The following is a 23939-nucleotide window of genomic DNA, read 5'->3' on the forward strand; positions in this document are numbered from 1 at the left end:
AACCCAGAACAAAAGGGTGATCAAATCCAGAACCTACAATATGCATTCAAGGGTGTTCAGGGTGAGCAGAGAACAGTCTCTCTATTCCAGGGAAAACCAGGAGAACCTTCTGGGATGCAATTGCAGACACATTAATAAAAAACACGGAGGCAGCTTGGGATAGAGTCTGGATTTCTCTCAGGATTGCAGATAGAAACCTCAGATGTCCTCTGACACCTCTTACACCAGCCCTCTCAATTTGCAGGTTCTCACAGGCATGTATCAATCTAGGGCTTAGCTGGATAGTCAATAAACACCATGAAAGCTCAGAGCATCACCATTCCACAGGACATGGGTCATGAGGACCAAGAATCCATATATTGTTCTGTCCAGCTCACCCAGAGTGATAAGAAGATGGAGGCAAGAGCATTCGTGTCTCTGGACCCAAGATCTAGACCCAGTAAGTTCCTTGTCTGAGCTAAAATCTAGATGTCTTAGTATGTTCATTTCTAAGTATGTTCAAAACATTTTTATTTAGGCCCCATTGTTCAAACAACTGTTACAGTTATAGCTTCAGGCCGACAACCTTCCAATTCCACTCTACCACCAGTGTCCACATTCCCGACCAGTGTCCCTCCTAACATTCTCCTCCCCTCTCCCACACACCTATCCCGCTTTTTAAAAAGCAAGTATTTGACTAGAAATTGAGCTCCCATTTGACCCAGCAGTACCACATCTGGGAATATATCCCAGAGATTCAAAAAAATACAGTAGAAATGACATCTTCACTTGTATGTTTATTGCAGCACTATTTACAGTAGCCAGAATCTGGGAAAAAAACCTGAGTGCCCTTAGATGACTGGTTAAAGAAACTTTGGTACATCTGCACAATGGAATACTATGCAACTGTTAGAAAAGGTGAAATCATGAAATTTGCACATAAGTGGATCAATATGTAAAGTATTATGCTAACTGAAAAAAAGTCAGGAGAGAGGGATAGAACATAGATGACTGCAGTCAGTTGTGGAATGTAAAGCAACAAAATGGGAGACTGACACCCAATTATAATAGTGATAGCAGCCAAAAGGATCATTCCATGGTTAGGATGCAGCCTCACATACTGTAAGGAAAAGGAACCCAGGCAGCTGGGATTGAGAAGGGACCACTAAGTGAATGATGCTTGGAGGCCTTGCTCAGGTTGGGAAATGTGTGCTGAAAGTAGACTATAGATCAAACATGATGGCCACTTAATACCTGTACTGCAAATCATAACACCCAAAGGGAGAGAGAGAGTAAAAGGAAAGGCACCTGCCACAGAGGTGGGGGTGGTAGGGCAATAGGAGGAGGGTGGGGGGAGGGATCCTGGGAACATTGGTGGTAGAGAATGGGCACTGGTGGAGGGATGGGTACTAGATCATTGTATGACTGAAACATAATCATGAAAGTTTGTAAGTCTGTAACTGTATGTCACAGTGAGTTGTTTAAAAATATATAATAAAAAAGCAACTATTTTGCAACACAACATTTGACCTTTCATTGAAGCTTCACTGATTCTTCAGTGAACCCTGAACCCAAAGCCATCAGCAATTTGCCTAATGCTCCATCCACTCAACTCTCATCACCCACATTCCACTCCCATTCCCCCTATCACTACCACCAGGACTTCCACCATCCCCATGAAGAAGACAGACTCATAAAGGCAAGCCTTCTGGAAGACAAAACTGAGTCATCACGGAGATGTTAGAGAGAGCAACCACCACCAGGGAATAAATTCTTTATTGCTGGGAGGGGGAATCCCTGAGGAGTGTTAACAGTGAAAACATAAAAGCTCCTTCAAAATAAAATCCTTCTCACTCTTCAGTTCTCTCGAATTCAACTGGTATTGCTGACCATCTCACTGTGTGTCCCATCATCCTTCTCCATCATGCCCCAATATCGTTGGTCAAAAATAAAGAGCTTCATGCCCATTCTCTTGGCTCTCTGATCCTCTCACCTCCTGATTCGAGGCTCCATAGTCCCGCCTTGTCCTTCACCCAACAGCCTCCCCTGTGAACCCTCCCTAGCTGTGCTTCACTAACAGGAAAGCTAAACTCTTTAACATCCAGATCAATGAAATTGATCTCACAAAAACCCCCTCTGAGAGGGTCTCTCCACACTTGGGTCCGTACAGGCCTCTGCTCAACAGGCCTCTCTAATTTCCTCCAAGACACTTGCATGGATCTCTTTCAGTTTTGCCAGCTTCATCTCCATTTCCAAAACCTGCTCCCTCAGCTTGCTAGCTGACACTGTCTTAGCTCCCTTATGCAAGTCGATCGACTGCTTCACAAGGCTGCATATATCTACAAGGAGGGAAATGCCTGCAGTGAACATCCCTGCAATCCGGGCTGCTTTGCCCATTGCCAGTGCAGTGCCTCCAAAAATTTGCTGCACCTGCATGGCATCTTGGGCTGAGATTCTTCCACCATTCATGAAGCGTGTTGCTCGGTCTGCTAGGCGAGGGTTAGCAATAATCAAATTGATGGCACGAATGTTTCTCTCAATGCCCGTCGCCCCTCTGACAATACTATCTCGCATGGGACCAAGTCTCTGGGTGCAGTCAGATACAATTTTCTTTAATGCTTCCTCTCGGTTGACCTCAGTTGATGTCAACTTATTGGCACGACCTTCGATGGAAGCCATTTTTGTGTGTTCCACGATGCTGGTGGCTGCACCGGTCACAGCAGATGCAGTCCCTAGACTCAACGCAGCTGCTGTCAGACCCAGACTGACCCCAGCTGTCACCGGTGCCAGACCAATGCCAACAATGGTCAGGATGCCAGACACAATGCCGGTAGAGCTGGCCACCACGTTTGAGATGGTGCAGTCCTTGTGTATCTTGTCGGCCTTGTCTGCCAGTGCTCGGAGCTGTGTTATTCGCTCTTCAAGTTCCCTTTCCATCTGAGAAAACTCTTTCAAGGATCTCTCCCTGAATTCCAGCTCCTCTGGCTCTATGTCCTTCATGTCTCCAAATGCTTCCTGCGCCATTAAACCTTCTCGTATTTCCTCTGCCTCCTCCCTGGAAAGAATATAGGTAAGTGGTTGGCATCCAGTCTGATCATCTGAAAAATGGACTCAGTAACTTCCATCCTCTATTAAGCACAGAGCATTTACTGTCAAGACAATGGAAAAAAATGTTTTACAAATGTAAGGACTTTTTAAAAAGACATTATGGAACCGGAGAGATAGGACAGCAAGTAAGGTCTTGCACATGGCCCACCTGGGTTCAAACCCCAGCATCCCTTATGGTCCTCCAAACCCCATCAGGAGTAATCCCTGAGCATCACCAGATGAGGCCTAAAAACCAAAATAAATAAGACATTAAATAAAATGTCTAACATGTGTAGGATATCATTGGTTTGTCCTTTCTCCCTTGCCATAGAGAGTTTAGGTTTATCTGGTAATAATCTACAAACATTTTAAGACAACATTGGTATGTCCTGTTCCCCTTGCCACAAGGAGCTTAAGTTTATTGGGTCACACCACAAAAGTGCTCCCGAGTCACTCCCATCCCTTTGTCTATCTGTAACCACTTCTCTATGCTTGCTTCCCCAACCAGTGAATCAGCTTTTCCCCCTAATCAGACTCTGTTAATTTGTAAGGTTAGATCTTTCTAGGACACTGAACTTGTATTGTAAGTTAATATTGCCTTTCTCCTCTCCTTGTGTCTTTTGAATAGTTTACTTTAAAGCAATGTTCTTTTTGTATGGACAAAGAAAGACAGTTGTTAATATGCTTTTGTAACATGGGATTTAATTGGCTTCAAATATTATTGATTCCGGGCATCTGTTTTCTCGACTTAAGCCTCAGCTGCCCTTACTTCCTAGCACCCCCAAAAGCAGGGTCCCAACGAGCGACGGGATGGACCCAGGGCAAGCAGTGAGTTATGTGCTACCCTGGCATCGAGATGGGCCTGGCCAAAGTGCCTAATGCTTAACTGTAAGTTAAAGCTTGATCATGGACAAATGCTGTCATGATCCAAAAGCAATGATGAGACTAGGACCCTGCCTGAGCACTGTAGTCTGAGATGGAGATGACCCCAGGAGAACAATTCTATAAGCTTAATGTATCTCTTGCTGTGTCCATACAAAATGATTAATACTGTGAATGCTTATATGTTAGTTTGGACAAGCAGAGGAGAAACACACCCATGGGATTCTGCTCTTGGATGGGTCATCCTGCTGAAAGGGAATCTGTCCTAGAAGCAGCATCCCCTGAGGGAAAGAACTTTACCCCTATTGATTGTGACCACACCTATGTGTAAGCCCCAACCCCTCATGCTGGGGGATTTAACTATGCTGTATGAGTCGCTGGGGGTTCCAGTGCGAGATCTGGAGAAGCTAGATCAAGATCCAGATCCAGAGCAAGAAAGAGAATAAAGCAGCATGGGGGAGGAAGAAGCAGGAGGAGAATCAGAGGAGAATGAAGATGGGATTGGAATAAAAGGCAATTGAGACCAACCAGCCTGGCTCCCATTACTTCCGTCGCCTGCCTCATCATCGCCATCAACCACCCCGGAGTTGGGGAAAGCAGCGTGAGACTACCTAACGCAGGCGGTGGGAGAGATAGAGCGCCGCTGCCTTGTGCCCGGTGTGGCCCCTTTTCTGTGTGTTTACACAAACATGTAGATTCTTGTTGTACTTATTTATGCAGAAATGACTATTTTTTTTCTATTTGGGCTCACATCCAGTGATGTTCAGGGCTTACTCCTGTCTCTGCTCTCAGGGTGGTGCTCAGGGGAACTTGTGGGGTCCTGGAGGGATCTATCCCAGATCAGCAAATGCTCAATTCACTGTACTGTCACTCAAGTCCCCAAAGAATATTTTTTTAATTATCTTAAGTTGCTCCCTAGAAGGAGGGATTTCATCAGACAGAGAGACCAGAAAGCAGCTATGGCACATACGGACATGCTCCTGACCTAGGTTTGATTCCTGGCATCACCTCGTCCCCAGGCATGGTGAATGTAGCCCTGGACACCCTGAAGCCCACGGCAAGACCCAAGTAAAATTCTCCTGCAAAGCCCTTGAAACCCTCTGACCAACCAGCTTTGAAACACAAATGAGGTCCCCAGGTCTCCTGAGAGCCTCGTGGCTTCTTCCTGAAGAACCGAATATTAGATAAAAACCATCTCTCTGGAGAGCAAGTAAACAGAATCAGTACAATAGGTGCTCCTAGGGCGGGAGGAGACAGGAGAAGGAAGAGCATGAGCGCCTCCGTTCCAGAACTCTGAGTGAAAACTAGGGAGATCCAAGGTCAGACCTGCCCTTGGCCTTGGGCACCTAGGAAATGGTGTCCAGGTCCAGTAATGTCCTCTTTCATACAAGTGTCCTCATGTGTCTGGGACATTGTCCACTGAGATGTGTATCATGGTGGTTTACTATGAGGGGCTGGGGTCATGGGGTATCAATTCTGACCTCAGTGAGAGATTAAGTGTTATAGGTTAGCCAATGAGCAGCAAGAGATTGACCCCAGTAAAAATGTACGTACAAAGGGTGGGGATGAAGAGATTCTTTTCAATATGTATTGGCTTTTTGTTTTTCATTCACACCTGTTCTCAGGGCTTACTGTAGGCTCTGTGCAAAGGGATCACTCTTGGCAGTGCTGGGGGTACCTGGGAATCAAACCTGGGTCAGCTGCGAGAAAGGCAAGTGTCCTATGTGCTACACTAACTTTGTGGCCAACATTATGCTCTTGAGCAAACCTCTGCCAGGCTCTGTCAAACCTTCTCTAGACAAGGTCTCGACCTTGGTCTTCCATTTCCTGTGCTTGCCACCTTATGTTTCCCTGTATCAGAAAACATCAGGCTTAGAGGAAGAACCCCCACCATTTTTGACTTTCCATCACCCTTGATAGCAGACAGCAATGCCTCCGAAGGACAGGGAAGCATCACCTTAGAAATATTCCAGAGTCGAACTTTTCTCTCTTTACCTCTTTAAACTTGCAGCCCTTCCCTATATGCAACTATAACTGTGAGTAAAACCAGTTCTCAGTGTTTTGTGAGTCCTGATAGAGAAAAGTCAAACCTGAGAGTGATTTGAGAAATCCCCAATTGTGGTTAGCATCAAGGGAAAAGGAGTATTTAGAAAGTATTTTTGAAAGGACATTCTGTTGTTCTGGCTCTTTAGGATTTAAAAATCTCAAACTACAAAGGTAGAAAGGATATTTATGATGTGTTCTTCTATTATCTTTCTTCAGAGCCTGATGCCATTAACCTTACTATGTGGTCACTGGGTCCAATCTCTGACCAAATGATGCGACAAAGGGGACTTGCATTTAGCACTGTTATCCTGGCGCTCTCTGGTCCACCCCTTGAACTCTGACCCAAGAACCAGAATTCCTCCCCTCTAAACTGACTCCAACCTTCCCCACAAATTAGCTGATGATATCCTCCGGTGTGTTCTCTTAATCCGTGTGCCAATCCATGGAAATGCTGAAAGATTCTGCAGACATTACGAAGCATGGATAGCAACTTCTAGTTAGGAATAGATTTGCTTTGGGATGGTGGATTGAGGAGGAACTGTCCTTTTACAGAAGAGATGGGAATCTCCTTGTCATTCATACATGACACAAAATTGGCTGCCACCACAAATTTGACTAAGCCACACCACCCTGCTGGCTAGGGACTACTCTATGTAGAACAGAACTGGGACTTAAATGGTGCCTGAGAATCATCCACCCCAGGCAGGTTTAGAGGAAGCAATCAGCAATTGATCCCAATCAGAGGGGCCATGTCCTCTCTCCCACTCAGAAAAGGCTTCCAAACCCACAGCTCCCTGATGTTCTGTCCTGGACATGGATCCTAGTTCTGATCATGGCACCCAAGTCTTCTGTACATTCTTCCAACTAGGACATAATCCAATTCCATCCTGAAACCTGCCTCTGATCCTGGTCTAGGTTTCATCAGGATTTTGGGCAGACTGCTTTGACCCTTTGACCCTGCAGTTTAGTCTAAGTAATTAATTTTGAATAACAAGATTGAATGGCTATTCTTACAAGAACAACCCAAAATTCTAACTCTAAGACAAAGTGCAGGGGGATGGAGCGATAGTACAGGGATAGGGTGTTTTCTTTGAACATGGCCAACCTTGGTTCAATCCCCGGCATCCCATATGGTTCCCCAGCACCACCAAGAGTAATTTCTGAGCACAGAGCCAGGAGTAACCCCAAAGCACCTCTGGGTGTGACCCAAAAAGAAAATAGCACTGTAGCACTATAGCACTATAGAACATAGCACTATAGCACTGTTCATTGATTTCCTTGAGCAGACACCAGTAACGTCTCCATTATGAGACTTGTTGTTACTGTTTTTGGCATATAGAATATGCCACAGGTAGCTTCCAGGCTCTGCCGTATGGGCCAGATACTCTCCGTAGCTTGGCGGGCTCTCCCAGAGGGATGGAGGGATTGAACCCGGGAAACAAAATAAGACAAAGTCCAGTACCTCAGAGGTTGGCAGGGATAGAGCTGGCATGTAACCCAGCTCCATCCAACTTGATTTCACTTTCTACCTTATGGGGGAAAAGGGACCTGCTGAGTTTTTGAGGTTCTTTAGGCAGAAAGAACAAACTACCAAGCTAGAATCCCCAGGAACACAAAATGATTCTGTCAGTATTTTTCTGACTTTGAAAAGGAAGTTCTACTTAGCTTTCATTTCCAAGCCGAAGGTCCTCATCTCTTCTCAGCAAATCTCTCAAAATTAAGATGAACTGAACACCACTGCATGTTGGTCATTATGCTAAGCACTTTGTAAACATCGTGGAGTTTACTCACAACACAGGGCAGATTAAGAAACTTTCAGAGGGTACCTTGAGAAACTGGCTTCCGTTGCAAAATTCTCCCAGATGTCATTATTTGTCAGCAGGGAACAGACATCTTCTTCATGCATTGTGTTCAGGATATAATTGATGGAGTACTCAACGAAGCTGCCATTTACTAGACGAAAGAATAAAGAATTAGATGAGAGGCCTGGGATGGCACTTCCCCAGGATTGAGTTGAAGGTGGTTCCATGTTCCTGAGCAGGGCTCTCTGGGTACTCCTGATTAGCCACCTGGTGTCATGGATGAATTTTCTCCCCTCCCCCCCACCACATGATTTATAAAACCTGCTTCTTAGTATAATTGCATTAAGGTAAAATGGAGATGAGGCCTGTAATGAGACAGGAGAGGGAAAAGGAGGCAATAAAGACCAGCTCTTAAGTTATTAAATCAAATGTCCATAGAGGAATCAAGTCTACACCCCATTCAGCTTCCTCCCAGCCTGCTGCATGCACAGAGGAAATGCCACAGGAAAGCAGAGTAGAAAGGTGGGCATCTTCACACCACAATTAGATGCCTGGCCAGAAACCAATGTTAACCTTGTACTTCCAGCCCCCAGAATTCATAATACCATCTCTACCTCCTTGTGCTTAGAAAGGAAAATCTGTCATCCTTTAGAAGGAGCCTGTGGGGCCTTTGACTAGAGCCGGTGGGCAGCACCCTGGACACAAGGGCATCCGTGTTTCACAGGGAACACATTTGTTCCTGTTCAAAGGGATGAATGTCGTGATGACAATAAGCAAACTCAGGTTAGGATCTGCGGATCTGCTCAAAGATGCATTGCTATTGTTTAAATGAGTGAACAGGAGAACTGGAGATGATTAGTTGGAGATAAGAGACTGGGACTGTGTTGTGTGTGTATGTGTGTTTGTGAGAGAGAGAGTGAAAGAGAGAGAAAGAGAGAGAGAGAGAGACTTCCTTACTCCGTGCACTCAAGAGGCGTTCTTGTTTCACAGGAGAAAGTGAGATCAGATAGGATAAAGGGCCAGAAGCAAAGAGGAAACCCAGGAGTTAATCCACATCAACTGTTTAGTCATGTCTTTGATATCACAGTGAAGTTCCTTCATATTTCAAAATTTCTGCAGTTTTTTTCCCTAAGGTCTTTAGATCTTATGTCCAGATTTGTTGTTGCTGTTATATTTCTAAAGAGGGATAGGCTCTCGGAGCCGATATCAGCGCAAGACCTTTGGTTCCAGAAACTGCTTGCAGACACTCTACTAGACTATCAACTAAGCCAGAGCCCCACGCTGGCTGATGACGGGAAATAACCATCCTCTTCGGTTTTTTTTCCCTTTGTCAGACAGCCTGGCGATTACTAAACAGGCGTGAACTCGGTGGCACGGGGCAAGGGGGAAAAAGAAAAGTTATGTAACAAACAGCGGGACTTAATATCTCTATATTCTTAGCAATGGAGAACTATCAAATGCCTCCTTGGCAATAGGACTGTCTTTTTCTTTTTGGGGGGAAACCCCAGCAACAGTAGTGAGTTGTGTGTTGAAACATGGAATGTAATCGAGATAAGCGTAAATGAAGTGAAACTTAACACGTACAAGGGTGGGGACTGGGGAGGTGGGAGGGGGCGGCAGATATACTGGGGGGGTTGGTGATGGAAGATGGGCACTGGTGAAGGGAAGGGTGTTTGAGTATTGTATAACTGACATAATCCTGAGAACTTTGTAACCCTCCACTTGGTGATTCAATAAAAAAATTTAAAGGAAAAAAAAAAAAAGAGGGATAGGCTCTACAACCATTTAGGGAAACTACAATTTCAGGGGAATTTTTGCTTGTTTGTTTGTTTGTTTGTTTTTGGGGGGTTTGTTTTATTTAGTTAGTTAGTTATTGAATCACCATGAGCTAAAGTTACAAAGCTTTCATGTTTGAGTTTCAGTCATACACTGATCAAACACCCATCCCTCTACCAGTGTACATTTTCCACCCCAAATGCCCCAATATCTCCACCCCCACTTCCATCCATCCCTCCCCCCTACCTCTATGGCAGACAATTTCCCTCTTACTGATCAGGCCATGCACACATATTGTATTGACACTCAGAATCACACAGAAAGATGGTATTGTCAAGTACAGGTGAGGTTCGCAAAGATCAGACTGAGGTGTAGTTCAGCAACCCTCTGACCTTCACAGAGAGAACCGAAAGGCCTCACTGTTAACATCCAAAGAAGGGGAGGGAGTGAAGACAGCCATAAGCAGAAGAAGCCGGCAGGGTTTCTGGTCTACTCCTCTCTTTCCCCTATACCAGGATTCCTTTGATTCCATAGCTCTGAGCACTTCCCACCTCTCCTCAGAATGCCCTGGTCTTGCTTGGCAGGAGAATGGAGGAGTTAGCACTCAGTCAGGGCCGTTGAAGGTGAAGCCAGGACAAAAATATCCCACAGACCCCTTGTCGGGGGATTCCTCTGGCCCTTGTCGTGGGCTCCTGTTTGCTTAATTTCTCTGGAGAATATCACACAAGGAAACATGAAAGAGGAAGCCTCCTTTTACTCTCACCAGCTGCCGTGAGCCATCCTACATTTTTGTCTCCCGGCAAATTTCTGGGCTTTTCTGAGAGACAGGGAGTAAACAATGGTCCATCATAAAATTCTGCCCCAGACCTTAGGCTCACAGGGAGACTAAGATCATGGACAATTTTCTTAGATGGCCAGAGAGCCAGATGGCAGATGGCCAGAAAGACTCGCAGCCGCCAGATCCCCCTATCGCTTCCCTGCATTCTCTGTAATACTTGTTGATTGATAAGAAATGCTAAGTGATGTTTAAAAGGCCACATAAAACTTTGGCTTTTAACTTAGTCTTATACTAAGTTCCTCCCGACTTGGAGAGTTCCTTGTCTTTCTCTTCTACTTTCTGATGAACTTTTCTGCCTTCCAACACTGTCTGAGCGCCTTTATTACTCAATAGGTTCATTCTTGAAAATATTGAAGAACCTGGGAATTGCAAATGAACAGAGACCCACTGTCATGGCCACAGCATGATCTGCATCAGACACCTCCGTAATCGGGGGTATAGTTCCGATCCAGCCAAGACAAGCTGACTACCTGGGATGTCTTCTGGATTCATGGTTTCGCTTCTTCCCCTCACTCAGCAGTCTGTGCCCTGGTCGTCAGAGGTGTGGCTTCTCCCTGGAGAGGAGGAACAAAATGGGGGATCCAGTGTGAGTGATGGAGAACTGGGATCAGCTAGGGGTGGGATATGGAGCTTTCTTCCGGGAAGGTCAGGAACGTTAAAATGCACTTAAACTTAGGTTTCTGCATCCTGGAATTTAGTAGAGGCTTCTAAATAGAAGCTAAATAGAAGCTTAATAAGCTTCTAAATAGAAGTTCTCAGCTCCCTCAGGCTTACTACCAAACCTAGTAGAGTCACCTGGTCCTTGGGTCACAAAGAGAAGCCAGATAAGGAGAGAGTTGGGTGAGTACTTATAGAAACAATATAAACCACACCTAAAGGAAAGATGGGAAGGAATGTTCTAGAACCCATAGGAAATTTGGAACTGTAGTGTTTATGTTGGTAGTAGATCCTATGATGGTGAAGGTCCTGGTATGATAATTGATAATGATTTACTCTTTGTAAGTTGCTGCTCTGTGGGTCTCTTATGGGATGCTGGGAATCGAAGCCGGGTCGGCCGCGTGCAAGGCAAATGCCCTACCCGCTGTGCTACTGCTCCAGCGCCCCCCTGTGAGTCTCTTTTTAAAGTAGAGGAACATTCCCCCTAGGAATCCTGGTGGCCGCCATCTTCCAGAATGCAATGGAAAACCCAGGTACACGAAAGCAGTAACAGCAAACTCAGTTCTCACAGGATAGGAGCAGAGTTAGTCCCTCTCATCCCTTCCATGGGACTCTCAGATGACTCCCACCAGCTGCTTCTGGCTACTTCCATTTAGCCCCTTAACAGCCGTGATTCAGAGACACACAAAAGAATCTCAGAGTGGCTGTGGCAGCAGACGCCTGACCTCATGGGACAGGGGACTCAGAGATGATGCCACAATCTGGCCACCGTCTACTTAAGCTTCCACACAGCCATGAGCCAGAGATACAGAGATTAACCTCAGATCCAAGCAACTTGCTGCACAAATGGCCCCGGACTTTGCAATAAGCCGTTTCCACTGGGCAACCCCAGACTGGGGCAGGTGCCGCCCTTCCGCCTGCCCTCTAGGAGCTCCAGAATCTGCCATCATCTAGGAATCAGTGACAAACTCCAGGTACACATGGCAGTGGCAGCACATGCCAGACCTCACAGGAAGGGGAGGAGTGGGCCCTTCTCACCCCCACCCCAATGAGACTCAGAGCTGATGCCACATCCAGCCACCGTCTACTTAAGCTCCCACAAGGCCATGATCCAGAGACACACAAACAAACCTTGGACTGAGCAACTTGTTGCAATGATCTCTTCAGACGCTAATTAGTAAAATTTTAGAATTCCTAGAGCACGTGACCTCACAACATTGTATTGTATTCATGACAAGCAATACAAAAGACATTGTCTAGCATTGCCTTTCGGCAGGTATGAGTGGTGGTGGGACTGGTCTTGAAATATGAAAGGTAACTAGAGTAGAGAAACAGTATTGTAAGCCACACAGGGAGGGGGAAGTGTGCAATGGGTAGGGTTGGGGGGATACTGGGGATCTTGGTGGTGGAAAACATGCACTGGTGAAGGAATGGGTATTTGATGATTGTATGATCAAAGCTCAAACATGAAAGCTTTGCTACTGTACCTCATGGTTATCAATAAAAAAAAATCTCAGAACTAAGCTGCTGACTGCATAGAACTCTCCAGACCCTAATTATTAAAATTTTAGATTTTCAGGAGCACGAGACCGTTCTCATGACCTCGCGACATCATATGCTGTTTATACAAGTAATACAAAAGAAATTGTTTATCACTGCCTTTTCAGCATGTTTGAGTGGTGGTGGGAAAATTCCAAATAATAAGGTGGGACTGGTGTCGAAATATTAAATGTAATCAAAGTAGAGAGAGAGAGTAGTAGGATACTTGCCTTACACGTAGTCAACCTGGGTTCAATCCCAGCATCCCTTATGGCCCCTTGAGCACCACCAGGAAAACTTTTTGAGTTCAGAGTAAAGAATAATCCCTGAGCATCACCAGGTGTGACCCCCAAACAAACAAATAGAAAATAAAGAATATTATAAATTATAAAGTAGAGGAACCACTGGGCTGGAGCAATAGCACAGCGGGTAGGGCGTTTGTCTTGCACGTGGCCAACCGGGTTGGATTTCTCCGACCCTCTTGGAGAGCCCGGCTAGCTACTGAGAGTATCTCGCCCACACCGCAGAGCCTGGCAAGCCACCCGTTGCGCACCCGTGGCCGAAAACAGTAACAACAAGTCTCACAATGAAGACGTTACTGGGGCCCACTCGAGCAAATCGATAAACAACTGGATGACAGTGACAGTAACAGAGGAACCATTACAAAGTTTGGTTACATCACTCAACCTTAGGTTCAACCATGCTTTCACAATAGTGCCAAGTCCAAATGGAGTCAAATCTCTCACTTCCTAATCTCATATTTTTGATGACTGTGCTCTCCTTCTGGTAACTCAGACATGCACTTCATGTCTAGGTTCACTGAACTGATTCCTCTCACGCCAACATGATGCCCTACACTCTGGGCACCAGCTTCTGGACTCATTCACTTCCTGGGACTCAGTTTCCAAAGGCCGTGCCCTCGTTTTTCTCCAAGATCCCTTGCATCACAGGGACAATAACCGGGCTGTGGACATCCAATACCCATAATGGGCCCAAACCTCTCTTTGTTTCTCCTGTAACTGCCGAAAGTTCCAATGTATCTCAGTTTTTATATAAATAATAGTACAAAGAGCAATCTCCTGGTATGCAGTTTGGTCATTGTTGAGATTGTTTTTTTGTTTTTTTTAATTTTTTTAAATTGAATCACAGTGAGATACAGTTATAAGATTTCTCCCTATTGATTTGGTTTCAGTCATACAATGTTCCAATACATGTCTCTTAACCTTCACCAGTGTACTTTTCCCACCACCAATGTCCCAGTTTTCCTCCCCTCCACCACCTGCCCCCCCCTCTCTCTATCTCTCTCTGTTTCTCTCTCTGCCTCTCTGTCACTGTCTAAGTGTCTCTCCTTTGGGTATTCTGGTCTGTAATACAGATACTGAAAGGTTATCATGTATATCCCTTTAGCTACTTTCAACTTTCAGTTCTTCTCCAGACTCGTCATTTTTAACTATTATTGTCACACTGGTCCCTTTTCTATCCTAACCACCCTTTGCCCTACACACATTTGTGGCAAGCTTCCAACCATTAACCAGTCCTCTTGGCACCTGTTTTCCTTGGCCTTGGATATTAGTCTCATACTTTTTATTGAGGTTGTTGACTGAAGAAATTTCTATAAATGGAATGATCTTTCATGCAGCTCCTAAATACTTTGAAACATACCTAGACATATATACCATAATGCTACTATGAGGAAAAACAAATCAAAATGATAATAAGATATTGCTTCACATCATTGGCCCTAGCCTCCATCAAAAGGATTTAAACTTGGGGCCGGAGAGATAGCACAGCGGGTGGGGCGTTTGCCTTGCACGCAGCCGACCCGGGTTCGATCCTCGGCATCCCATATGGTCCCCCAAGCACCGCCAGGAGAAATTCCTGAGTGCAAAGCCAGGAGTAACCCCTGAGCATCGCTGGGTGTGACCCAAAAAGCAAAAAAAAAAAAACAACCAAACAAAATGATTTAAACTAGAAAACTGTGGTGGGAATGTGGAGGGGAAAAGACATGCTATTCTGAGGTGCTATGTTGGCACAGAAAGTCCCAACCTCTATGGGCAGATGTATAGATTTCAAAATACTAACAAAAAAAGATTTACCATAGGATACAACAATTCTTTTTTTTGGGGAGGGTCACATCTGGCGATGCACAGGGGCTACTCCTGGCTCTGCACTCAGGAATTACTCCTGGCGGTGCTCAGGGGACCATATGGGATGCTGGGAATCGAACTCGGGTCGGCCATGTGCAAGGAAAACGCCCTGCCCACTGTGCTATTGCTCCAGCCTCAGGATACAACATTTCTACTGCTGAGTTATATATCTGAACAAAAAAGCACTGATTCAAAAAGATGTTTGTACACCTATTCTCATTGCAGCGCTGTTTACTACATCCAAGGACAGACAAGTGGATAAAGATGTGGTATAGCTACACAATAAAATGCTAGTAGTTTTTGACAACTTTCCTTTGGGGAAACCTGTTGAAGGTGTCATGCTTTGTTAAATAGTCAGAAGTAAACGACGTGTATTAGATGATCTCAGTCATTTGTAGACTATAAAGAAAGAAACAGATAATACCAACAAAAAATGCCGTAGGACTGAGTGCTTGACCGAGGTTGCCAAGGGTGTGTGTGGGACGGAGGGGAGGGTTGGGGGGGCGGCAAGGAAGGTTGGAGAGGGCCAATGACATTGTGGAGAGATACTGGTACTTAGAAACTTAGACATCAACGAGAGAGTTTCCAGAAACTAACGCAGAGAAGTGAGGAAAATAGTGCTACGTGGAAAATAGAAAGGTTACCAAACAAAATAATTTATTAGTTTAGTAACTTAGGCATTTTCTTGATAATTTGCTGCTAAAAAAAAAGAAAGAAAGAACATAAGTGCGTGCTGTATTCATGAGTTGGGTGGGGTGGAGAGTTGCCAAGAGTGAGAAAGATGAGAGAGATAAGAAGCAGGAAGGGAGATGCGGGCTGAAAGTAGACTAGAGACTGAACATGATGGCCACTCAATACCCCTACCGCAAACTACAACACCCAAAAGGAGAGAGAACAAGATGAAATATCCTGCCACAGAGGCGGGGTGGGGGGTGGGGGGATGGGATTGGAGGGTGGGAGGGACACTGGGTTCATTGGTGGTGGAGAATGGACACTGGTGGAGGGATGGGTTCTCGAATATTGTATGAGGGAAACACAAGCATGAAAATTTTAAATCTGTAACTGTACCCTCACGGTGACTCACTAATTAAAAAAATTAATTAATTAGGGGCTGGAGCGATAGCACAGCGGGTAGGGCATTTGCCTTGCACGCGGCCGACCCGGCTTCGATTCCCAGCATCCCATAGGGTCCCCTGAGCACAGCCAGGGGTGGTTCCTGAGTGCAGAGCCAGGAGTAACCACTGTGCATCGCCAGGTGTGACCCAAAAAGCAAAAAAAAAAAAATAATAATAATTAATTAAAAAAAAAGAAAGAAACCAATCAAAAGATTAAAAAAAGAAGAAGAAGAAGCAGGAAAACCACTTCCAAGATGGATGCCAGGATATCAGCTGGGCCTACCTCAGCCAGTGAGCTACCCGAAAGATTGAAATAAGGTGGGAAGATCTGTGGGGAAAGTGGATTTGTCAGTAACCTCATATGGTACACTGCTTAAAAAATGAGAAAGTGAGGCACAAACCATACAAGAAGGAAAGCAAAGACAATTAGAAACATCAGGTAAAAATAAAACTGTGCCAGAAAACTTGGGCCTCTCTGTTGTAAAGTGAGTTCTATAGAAAGGAAATTTTTGGAGGTCAGGAAAGATGGTCCAAGAAGAAGAATCTCTGCAGAGCCCTCCCATGATCATCTCCCATGGCATTAAATGTTGAATCTTTCTGTGTATGTGATAGACATGATACTTGGAAATCCAGACACCCTCCCTGAGGGAGGAAACCCACTGGGGAACAAGAGACAGTCAGGAAACAAGAATTGACAGAAACCAATACAGGGGCTGGAGCAATAGCACAGCGGGTAGGGCGTTTGCCTTGCACGCGGCTGACCCGGGTTCGATTCCAGCATCCCATAGAGTCCCCTGGGCACCGCCAGGAGTGATTTCTGAGTGCAGAGCCAGGAGTAACCCCTGAGCATCGCCGGTGTGACCCAAAAACAAAAACAAAACAAATAAAGAAATCCTTTGTCCCCTCAGCCTGGGTTGCAGAGCCCAGGGACCAGGGGACCAGAACACAGTGGAGAGGTTCAGAGTCTCCCACTTACCTCCTCTGCTGCCTCCAAATTCCCAAAGGAGGAATCACCCCCGGGCCTGATCCCCAGCTTACACCCAACTGTCTTCTCAGGTAATTGTGTCTCGGGAACACAGGCTCAATTCAGGGTACCAGGTTGTCCTTGTGAACCCGTCTGAGCAGTCCCCTCCCTCGAATGTTTAGGGAACAGGGTGAGGGAGCAGCAGTCAGCCCAACTGGGTTCACATCTGGGCTCTGCTATTGGTTTCTGTGTAGCCTCATGCCTTTTGCCTAACTCCCCGGAACTTGATTCTCCTCATTCATAGTCACCACTGTGCTTTGAGCAAGGTTGTGAGAAGATGAGGGTGAGGGAATAAAGGTGGAGTTCTCTCTCCCCTGCTTACCCAGAATCCTCTTCTGGCCGTTGGGATTAGGATCCAAGCTCTCCAGACTCTGCTCCTGACCCTGTGGTTGGGTAATGAGTGCCCGACGCTCCCGGAAAGTGAAACAGAAACTAAAACAACACTTTTATTTTTTTTATTGAATCACCATGTGATACAGTTACAACGTTTTCATGTTTGATTTTCCGTCATACAATGATCGAACACTCATTCCTCCACCAGTGCACATTTTCCATCACCAAAGTCCCCAGTACCCACCCCATCCAATCCTTCTGCTTCTATGGCAGACAATCTCCCCCATACTCTCTCTCTACCTTGGGGTATTATGGTTTGTAATACAGGCACTGAGAGGCCAGCATATTTAGTCCTATGTCTACTTTCAGCACACATCTCCCATTCCCAATGATCCCTCCAACCCTCATTGACTTAGTGATCCCCTCTCTATCCCAGCTGCTTTCTCCCCCAGTTCATGAGACAGGCTTCCAATTATGGAGCAACCGTGCAGATCAATAGACCACACCAGGTCCAATGCCCAGCGCACAGCACCTCAGTCTCTCCTCCTTTCTCACCCTGTTAGAAGAGTATTTCCAGACCTTACATTTTAGAGTCTTCTGTGCTCAGCCCACTGCCCGTGAGCCAGGGAAACATCCATTCAACTGGTGTCCGTGGCAGAGTGTGGAGCATGGTGACAGACACTGGTGCAGGTAAGACCTGACCTTGCAAAGCGGCCCAGAAGCAAATCCTCACAAGATGGAGTATCTGGGCAAAGTTGGCACGAACGGGGTGTCAGCCAGCACCAGTGTTTGTCCTTGAGTCTCACTCGACCTCCTACTCACATGATCCTTAGACACAAGAAATGTCACTGATGTTTAGCATCCTAACTACAGCCTTGATTGGGATTGTACCGGGTCAAAGCAGAGTATGAGAAGTGATACGCCAATAATGCTAAACTTTCTGTGATTGGATCACCCTCTTAAGCCGGGTCCCACTATAAGATATGTGTGTATTTGACAATAAAGTGAACAACCATCAGCTGCTCCCGGAGGGTGTTTCTCCGTGCACCTGTTATCCTTCGCCCCACACCTGCCCCAACCCTGTGTGCAACGTGTCCAGGCACCGTTGTGGGGATCAGTGTTCCCCAACAGCAAAGAATGAATTAAACACACAAGAAGACAAACATGGAAAGACTGAGTGATGGACTTTAAGGGAGAGCAAAGAAGTCGAAGACTTGGATCATCCTGGCTTCCTGGCTGTCGTGGGTTCGTGGTGTAGAGATCAGCCCAACTGGGAACCAGATAATAGATGCGGATAGGAGAAGAGAACAGTTTCCTGGGAAACAAACCCTTTATTTCCAGGGGTGTGAGTTCGCAAAGCAAAACGCAGGGCTGCTGCTGCTGCTGCTGCAATGAGTGTGTGTTGGTTCTGTGGCCCAGAGCTGCCTCCTCACCTCCCCGGGCCTCCCCAACAGAGAGACAGAGAGACAGGGAGATGGGAAACCACAGCCTGATGGTGAAAATGACCCAGTTAATGCAGAGCTTCGAGCATACTTATAGAACATCTGAGGGGGTTGAGGTAAGGACATAGGTGTGATTGGTCATTTACGTAAGTAAGACACCTGGAAGTTTGCCTAGATCATTTACATAGATAAAACATAGGAAATTCTCTTTTGGGAGTTTAACTCAAAGAGACCCTCTGTCTCCCAGGGACATCTACATTGCTTTTGTCTTTCCCTATAACTATAGGGAAAAGTGTTGTATATGTTATTAATACTTACAGTTGTTTCCATAAACACAGGAAGAGATAAGAAACCAAAACTTAGTTCTCTGGGCTGTTAGAGCAAGCAAGACTCTTACAGTAAATCCCAGACTAAGTCCTCAGGCCAGTTCAGCTTGTCCTTCCCCTTGGGGCCCTGTCTCTTAGTCATAACACTTTGCATCAAGATAATGCATTTATGCTTTCTAGAATATCCCATTTTGATGCCTGGTAGCTTGGCCACTCGCCCAGGGTCCATCCCAGTCCCACAGCAGGACCTCCCTTTTGGGGTGTTAGGAGCTATAGCAACTGAAGCCTGAGTCAAGTCATTATGATAAAGTAATTATGCCCAGGAGTAGATCTATTTCAGAGTCAATCAACTCACAAATATTAGAAGCATAGCATTAATGATCTTTCTGTGTTGTACCAAAGAACACTGCTCTATCGTAAAATATAAAAAGGCTATAGGAAAGGCTGGAGTGATAGCACAGTGGGTAGGGCATTTGCCTTGCACGTGGCCAACCTGAGTTTGATTCCCAGCATCCCATATGGTCCCCTGAGAACTGCCAGGAGAAATTCCTGAGTGAAGAGCCAGGAGTAATCCCTGTGCATCACCAGGTGTGACCCAAAAAGGGAAAAAAAGGCTATAGGGGAAATAGAACAGCAGGTATCAAGACACAGAACTTCAAATACAAAGCAGTACAAATACAAAAGTTTTGGCTTATTAATAATTAAGACTGACTTGGTGAACTGAGACAATGAGTGGTAAAGTACAAAGAAAAGTTTAAAGACAAACTTAAATTAAATTAGGGGTGCTCACCAGGGCATGATAAGCTTCTCTGGGAGGAGGGAAAAATGGGCAGTTCACTGATGGAGCCTAAAACACTTAGGGGGCACCCAATATCAACATCATTTATATGGAGGAAGAAGTAACTCATTCTATAAAAGTTGGAGAACTCACTGAAAATTCCAGGAAGACCAAACTCAGAATTTTAACCTAAAGTCTTCAGAACTGAACCTCTCTGTGTGCTTGTTGTGCTTTGGACCTGACACCCTGGATTCCTCCAGAACTTGAGGAACTGGACACCCATTCAGGATGCTTGAAGAACCAGAGAATAGTCCTTGGTCTCTTCCTGCTAGGAGATATCTTCTTATGCAGAATTAAAATTGGTTTCTGGGCAATAGTTGGTTCTGGATGAAAGGTCAGAATGTCAGAAAAAAACATATCTGGAGGCCGTTGACACTATTTTCAGAAGAGGTATAGCACAGATATCTTCAAATGAGTCAGAGATGGAAATTATTTTGTACAAATAGAAGAATATCAGAATAATCATGAAGGCCCTCTTTCACCATGGTCTGAAATCAAGAGCCCCAGAGAGAGGTTGTGTGTGCTAAACCTGATGGGCTGTCCCTCACCAAGGGAGACCAAGGCCTTATAAATCTTTGTCCCTGGAGTGATGTGCCAAGATGACCGTGAACTGTCCCCAGGGACACTCAGCTGCATGACAGTGGGAGACAATACCTGGGAAAGTGACTAGGTTGCATGGAGCGTGTTCTGGGGAGTTTCCTCACTCATTGCATTTTCTACCATGGCCATAATATATGGATCAGGGAATTTTTCATGTCCCAGTCTCTAGTTTCCTACCCTGAACTTCAGTCTGGCACCTGTTGGACATTGATGGGCTGCATACATGGAAATGCAGAGAATTAAGATTATGGTCACAAGCCAATGAACAGGGGAGTGAAGGGCACTTGCTTGGCCTTGGGGAGAGGAGAAATTGATTGCAATCCATAGGTGTCTTAGCAACTCCACCACCTATGTATTTGACTTTAATAGAGGGAACATAGTCTTATATCAACCATCTCTCTTCCCCTATCTTATTCTCCCCGATCCTGTTACTAGGCAATTTTTCCCAAATTAATCCTTCTTAGTCAACTTCCTCTTTTCTATTTGTTGCTGTTACTGTTGTTGCTATTGGGAGTAGGAATGGTCACACCCAGCAATGCTCAGGTGTAGGATAACATGGGGTTGTCCTTTCCACCTTGCCACAGGAAGTTTAGGTTTGTTGGGTTACTCCCATCAGTGTTCCTGTTCCTTTGTGTTTATTTGTAACTTCTTTCTTTGTGCGCTGTCAACTTGTAAATATTGTTTTTCTCTTGTGCTTAAGTTTTGCATAGTTAATTTAGAGCAATATCCTTTCTTTATGGACACAAGAAGACAGTAAATGCTATGCTTTTATAATGTGGGAGTTAATTGACTCTCAATGATATTTACCTCCTGGGCATCTGTTCTCTCAACGTAAGCCTCAATTGCCCTTACTTCCTAGCACCCCAAAATCAGGATCCCGAGGAGGGACCAGATGGACCCAGGACAAGCTGCATATACACATTATTTCAGATATATATATGTGAAAGCTCACATCACTCAACCTTTAACAACATGTTAGTGATATCCTAAAGAATGTCTTAATGGCCCCTGCCAAAATAGAACAATCTTCACACTGTTTCAACTATGGATACTTTTTTGATAGCATTTTCAGTAGTTTTTCTTAATTGACAATACAAAATATATTATTTGGGTTGTGCTTTGGGACAGAGATTGGGGCTTGGGATGTAACCATCTCAAATTTGGTGGTGGAAAGGTATAATGGTGGTGGGATTGGTGTTTGAATATTAAATGTAATCAAATATTTTGAATGACCTTGTAAAATTAAAAATTAAAATAATAAAAATAAACACATACATTAAAGAGGGTTGGCATTGACCAACTTGATGACATGGATATTCTTCTTAATGTCCTACTCACTACTGATAATATTCCTATCCAAGGGAACAATTTTGGGGATACAGTCACATACAACTCCCTTGAATGCTTCCTCTGGGTTGACCCCAGTAGATGTCAACTGATTGGCATCAACGTTTATGGCTGCCATGTTAGCATGTTCCATGATACTACAGCAGTCACAGCAGATGGGGCCTCCAGACCCAACCCAGTTACTGTCAGTCCAGAACTGACGCCAGCTGTCACCGGAGCCAGACCCATGCCTGCAATGGTCAGGATGCCAGACACAATGCTGGTAGAACTGACCACCAGTTTGTAGAATGCACAGTCCTTGTGCATCTTGCCAGCTTTGTCTGCCAGTGTTTGGAGCTGTGTTATGTGCTCCACAAGTTCCTTTTTGACCTGAGGAAACTCTTCCCAAAATGTCTCCCTGACGACCCATTAAGGTTGGAAGATGCGAAATGAAAGTAGACTATAGACCGAACATGGCGGCCACGTAATACCTCTATTGCAAACTAGAACACCCCACACCTCAAAGAAGAGAGATCAAAAGGGAATGCCCTGCCGCAGAGGATGGGTGGAGTTGGTGGGGATGGGGTGGGGGTGGTGAGAGGGATACTAGGAACATTGGTGGAGGTGAATGGGCACTGGTGGAGGGATGGGTAAATGATCACTGTATGAGTGAAATGCAAACACAAAAGTACATCACAGTGATTCTCTAATAAAAAAATTTTTTTAAAAAAAACTCTCCCTGTACTCCTGCTCCTGTTGGTGACTATCTTTGTCTTCCACTGCTCGGGGTGTTTCTTGCTTCCTCAAATCTTCACATTCTGCCTCCTTCTGCCAGAATGAAGGTGGCTGCGTGACATGCAGTTTGTTTATTTATAAAATTGGGTCTACAAGATCTCTCCCATAGCACTCACAGAACTTGCAGTCACAATTCGCATGAGAAGAGTCTTTACCAGCATAAGGACTTTTTATGACATTAAATCAATTGCATGTGTAGAATCTTCTTGTATTGCTCACCATGGAAAATAATTAAGTGACACCTAAGATGCTTAGAAAATAGGCTTTAGATAAATAATCACCACACTTGGGGGTTATCAAACCCACCATCAAACGTTGGTAGAAGTAAAGTCTGGTGAATAAGAGGATGAGAGAGGAGCAGGAACACGTCCATGAGAAAGTGAACTAGAGAATTTAGTACACAGGGCAGAATAAAGTGGCCCGCAGTCAGATGTGCCCTTTGCCCTGTTTCTTGTGAAGTGAGCTCAGGTTTCATAGAGTGTTTGAAATAGTGTCCTCATTTGGGGTTGGAGTGATAGCACAGTGCGCAAGGGCATTTGCCGTGCATGCGCCCCCCTCCCCGGGTTCTATTCTCAGCATCCCATATGCTCCCCGGAGCACCGCCAGCAGTGATTCCTGAGTGCAGAGCCAGGAGTAACCCCTGAGCATCGCCAGGTGTGACAACAAAAAAGCAAAAAAAAATAGAAAGAAAAAGTGTCCTCATTTGCCTGGACTTTTGACTGTTGGAGCATGTCATGGAGACTTGAGGCTATGTGGTATCAATTCTGATCTTGGGGAGAGGATGGAGCATATCAATCCACCACTCAGGAAGTATGTGGATGATCCCAGTATTATTTTGCACACAGACGCTGAGGAGAAAGAGATTTGTTCTTGGGCAAATCTCCACCAATCTCTGTGAATTCTCTCTCAGCTGGCTTTGACCATCACCTTCAGCGTCCTATCTTTCAACTTGTATAGCTCTGTCTCCTCACTATCTCTCATATGAGAAAACTGGCAGCCACCGCAGTCTGACCTTAGAAACTACACTGCCTTTCTTTGGGATAAGAGCTATTCTATGTATAACAGAAGATGACCTCACATGGCACTTGAGAGCCACCCTCCCCCAGTAGATATGGAGGAAACAATCGCCCCTAACCCTCTACATAGTACTGGGGGTATCTGATCAGCAGGAAGAAATAGCCTTTCTCCCATGATTGTCTAGTGGACTCACAGTCATGGGGCCTCCTTTATGACTACAGCTTCCTTTGGGTTCTGTCTTGGCACCACCCGAGACTTAGCCATGGGTGCCGTTCTAAAACCTGGACATATCCTATATCATTCTGACCTCTTGCTGTCACCCTGTTCCCATTCTTCCTAGGTAGGACAGGAATAAGCCCAGAATCCACTC

The 23939-nt window shown here is 45.2% G+C and overlaps 1 protein-coding gene across 1 annotated transcript; it reads right to left on the reverse strand.

Moving 5' to 3' along the window:
* Positions 1-2157: 2157 nt before the first annotated feature.
* On the reverse strand, positions 2158-21896 carry LOC101558514 (apolipoprotein L3-like). Its single transcript, XM_004610674.3, has 3 exons — positions 21770-21896; positions 7821-7947; positions 2158-3034 (listed from the first exon to the last, which is right to left on the reverse strand). The coding sequence occupies exons 1-3, from the start codon at positions 21894-21896 to the stop codon at positions 2158-2160; spliced, it is 1131 nt and encodes a 376-aa protein (XP_004610731.3).
* Positions 21897-23939: the final 2043 nt, after the last annotated feature.

This window comes from Sorex araneus, chromosome 6, assembly GCF_027595985.1.
Source record: "Sorex araneus isolate mSorAra2 chromosome 6, mSorAra2.pri, whole genome shotgun sequence".
Lineage (NCBI taxonomy): Eukaryota > Metazoa > Chordata > Mammalia > Eulipotyphla > Soricidae > Sorex > Sorex araneus.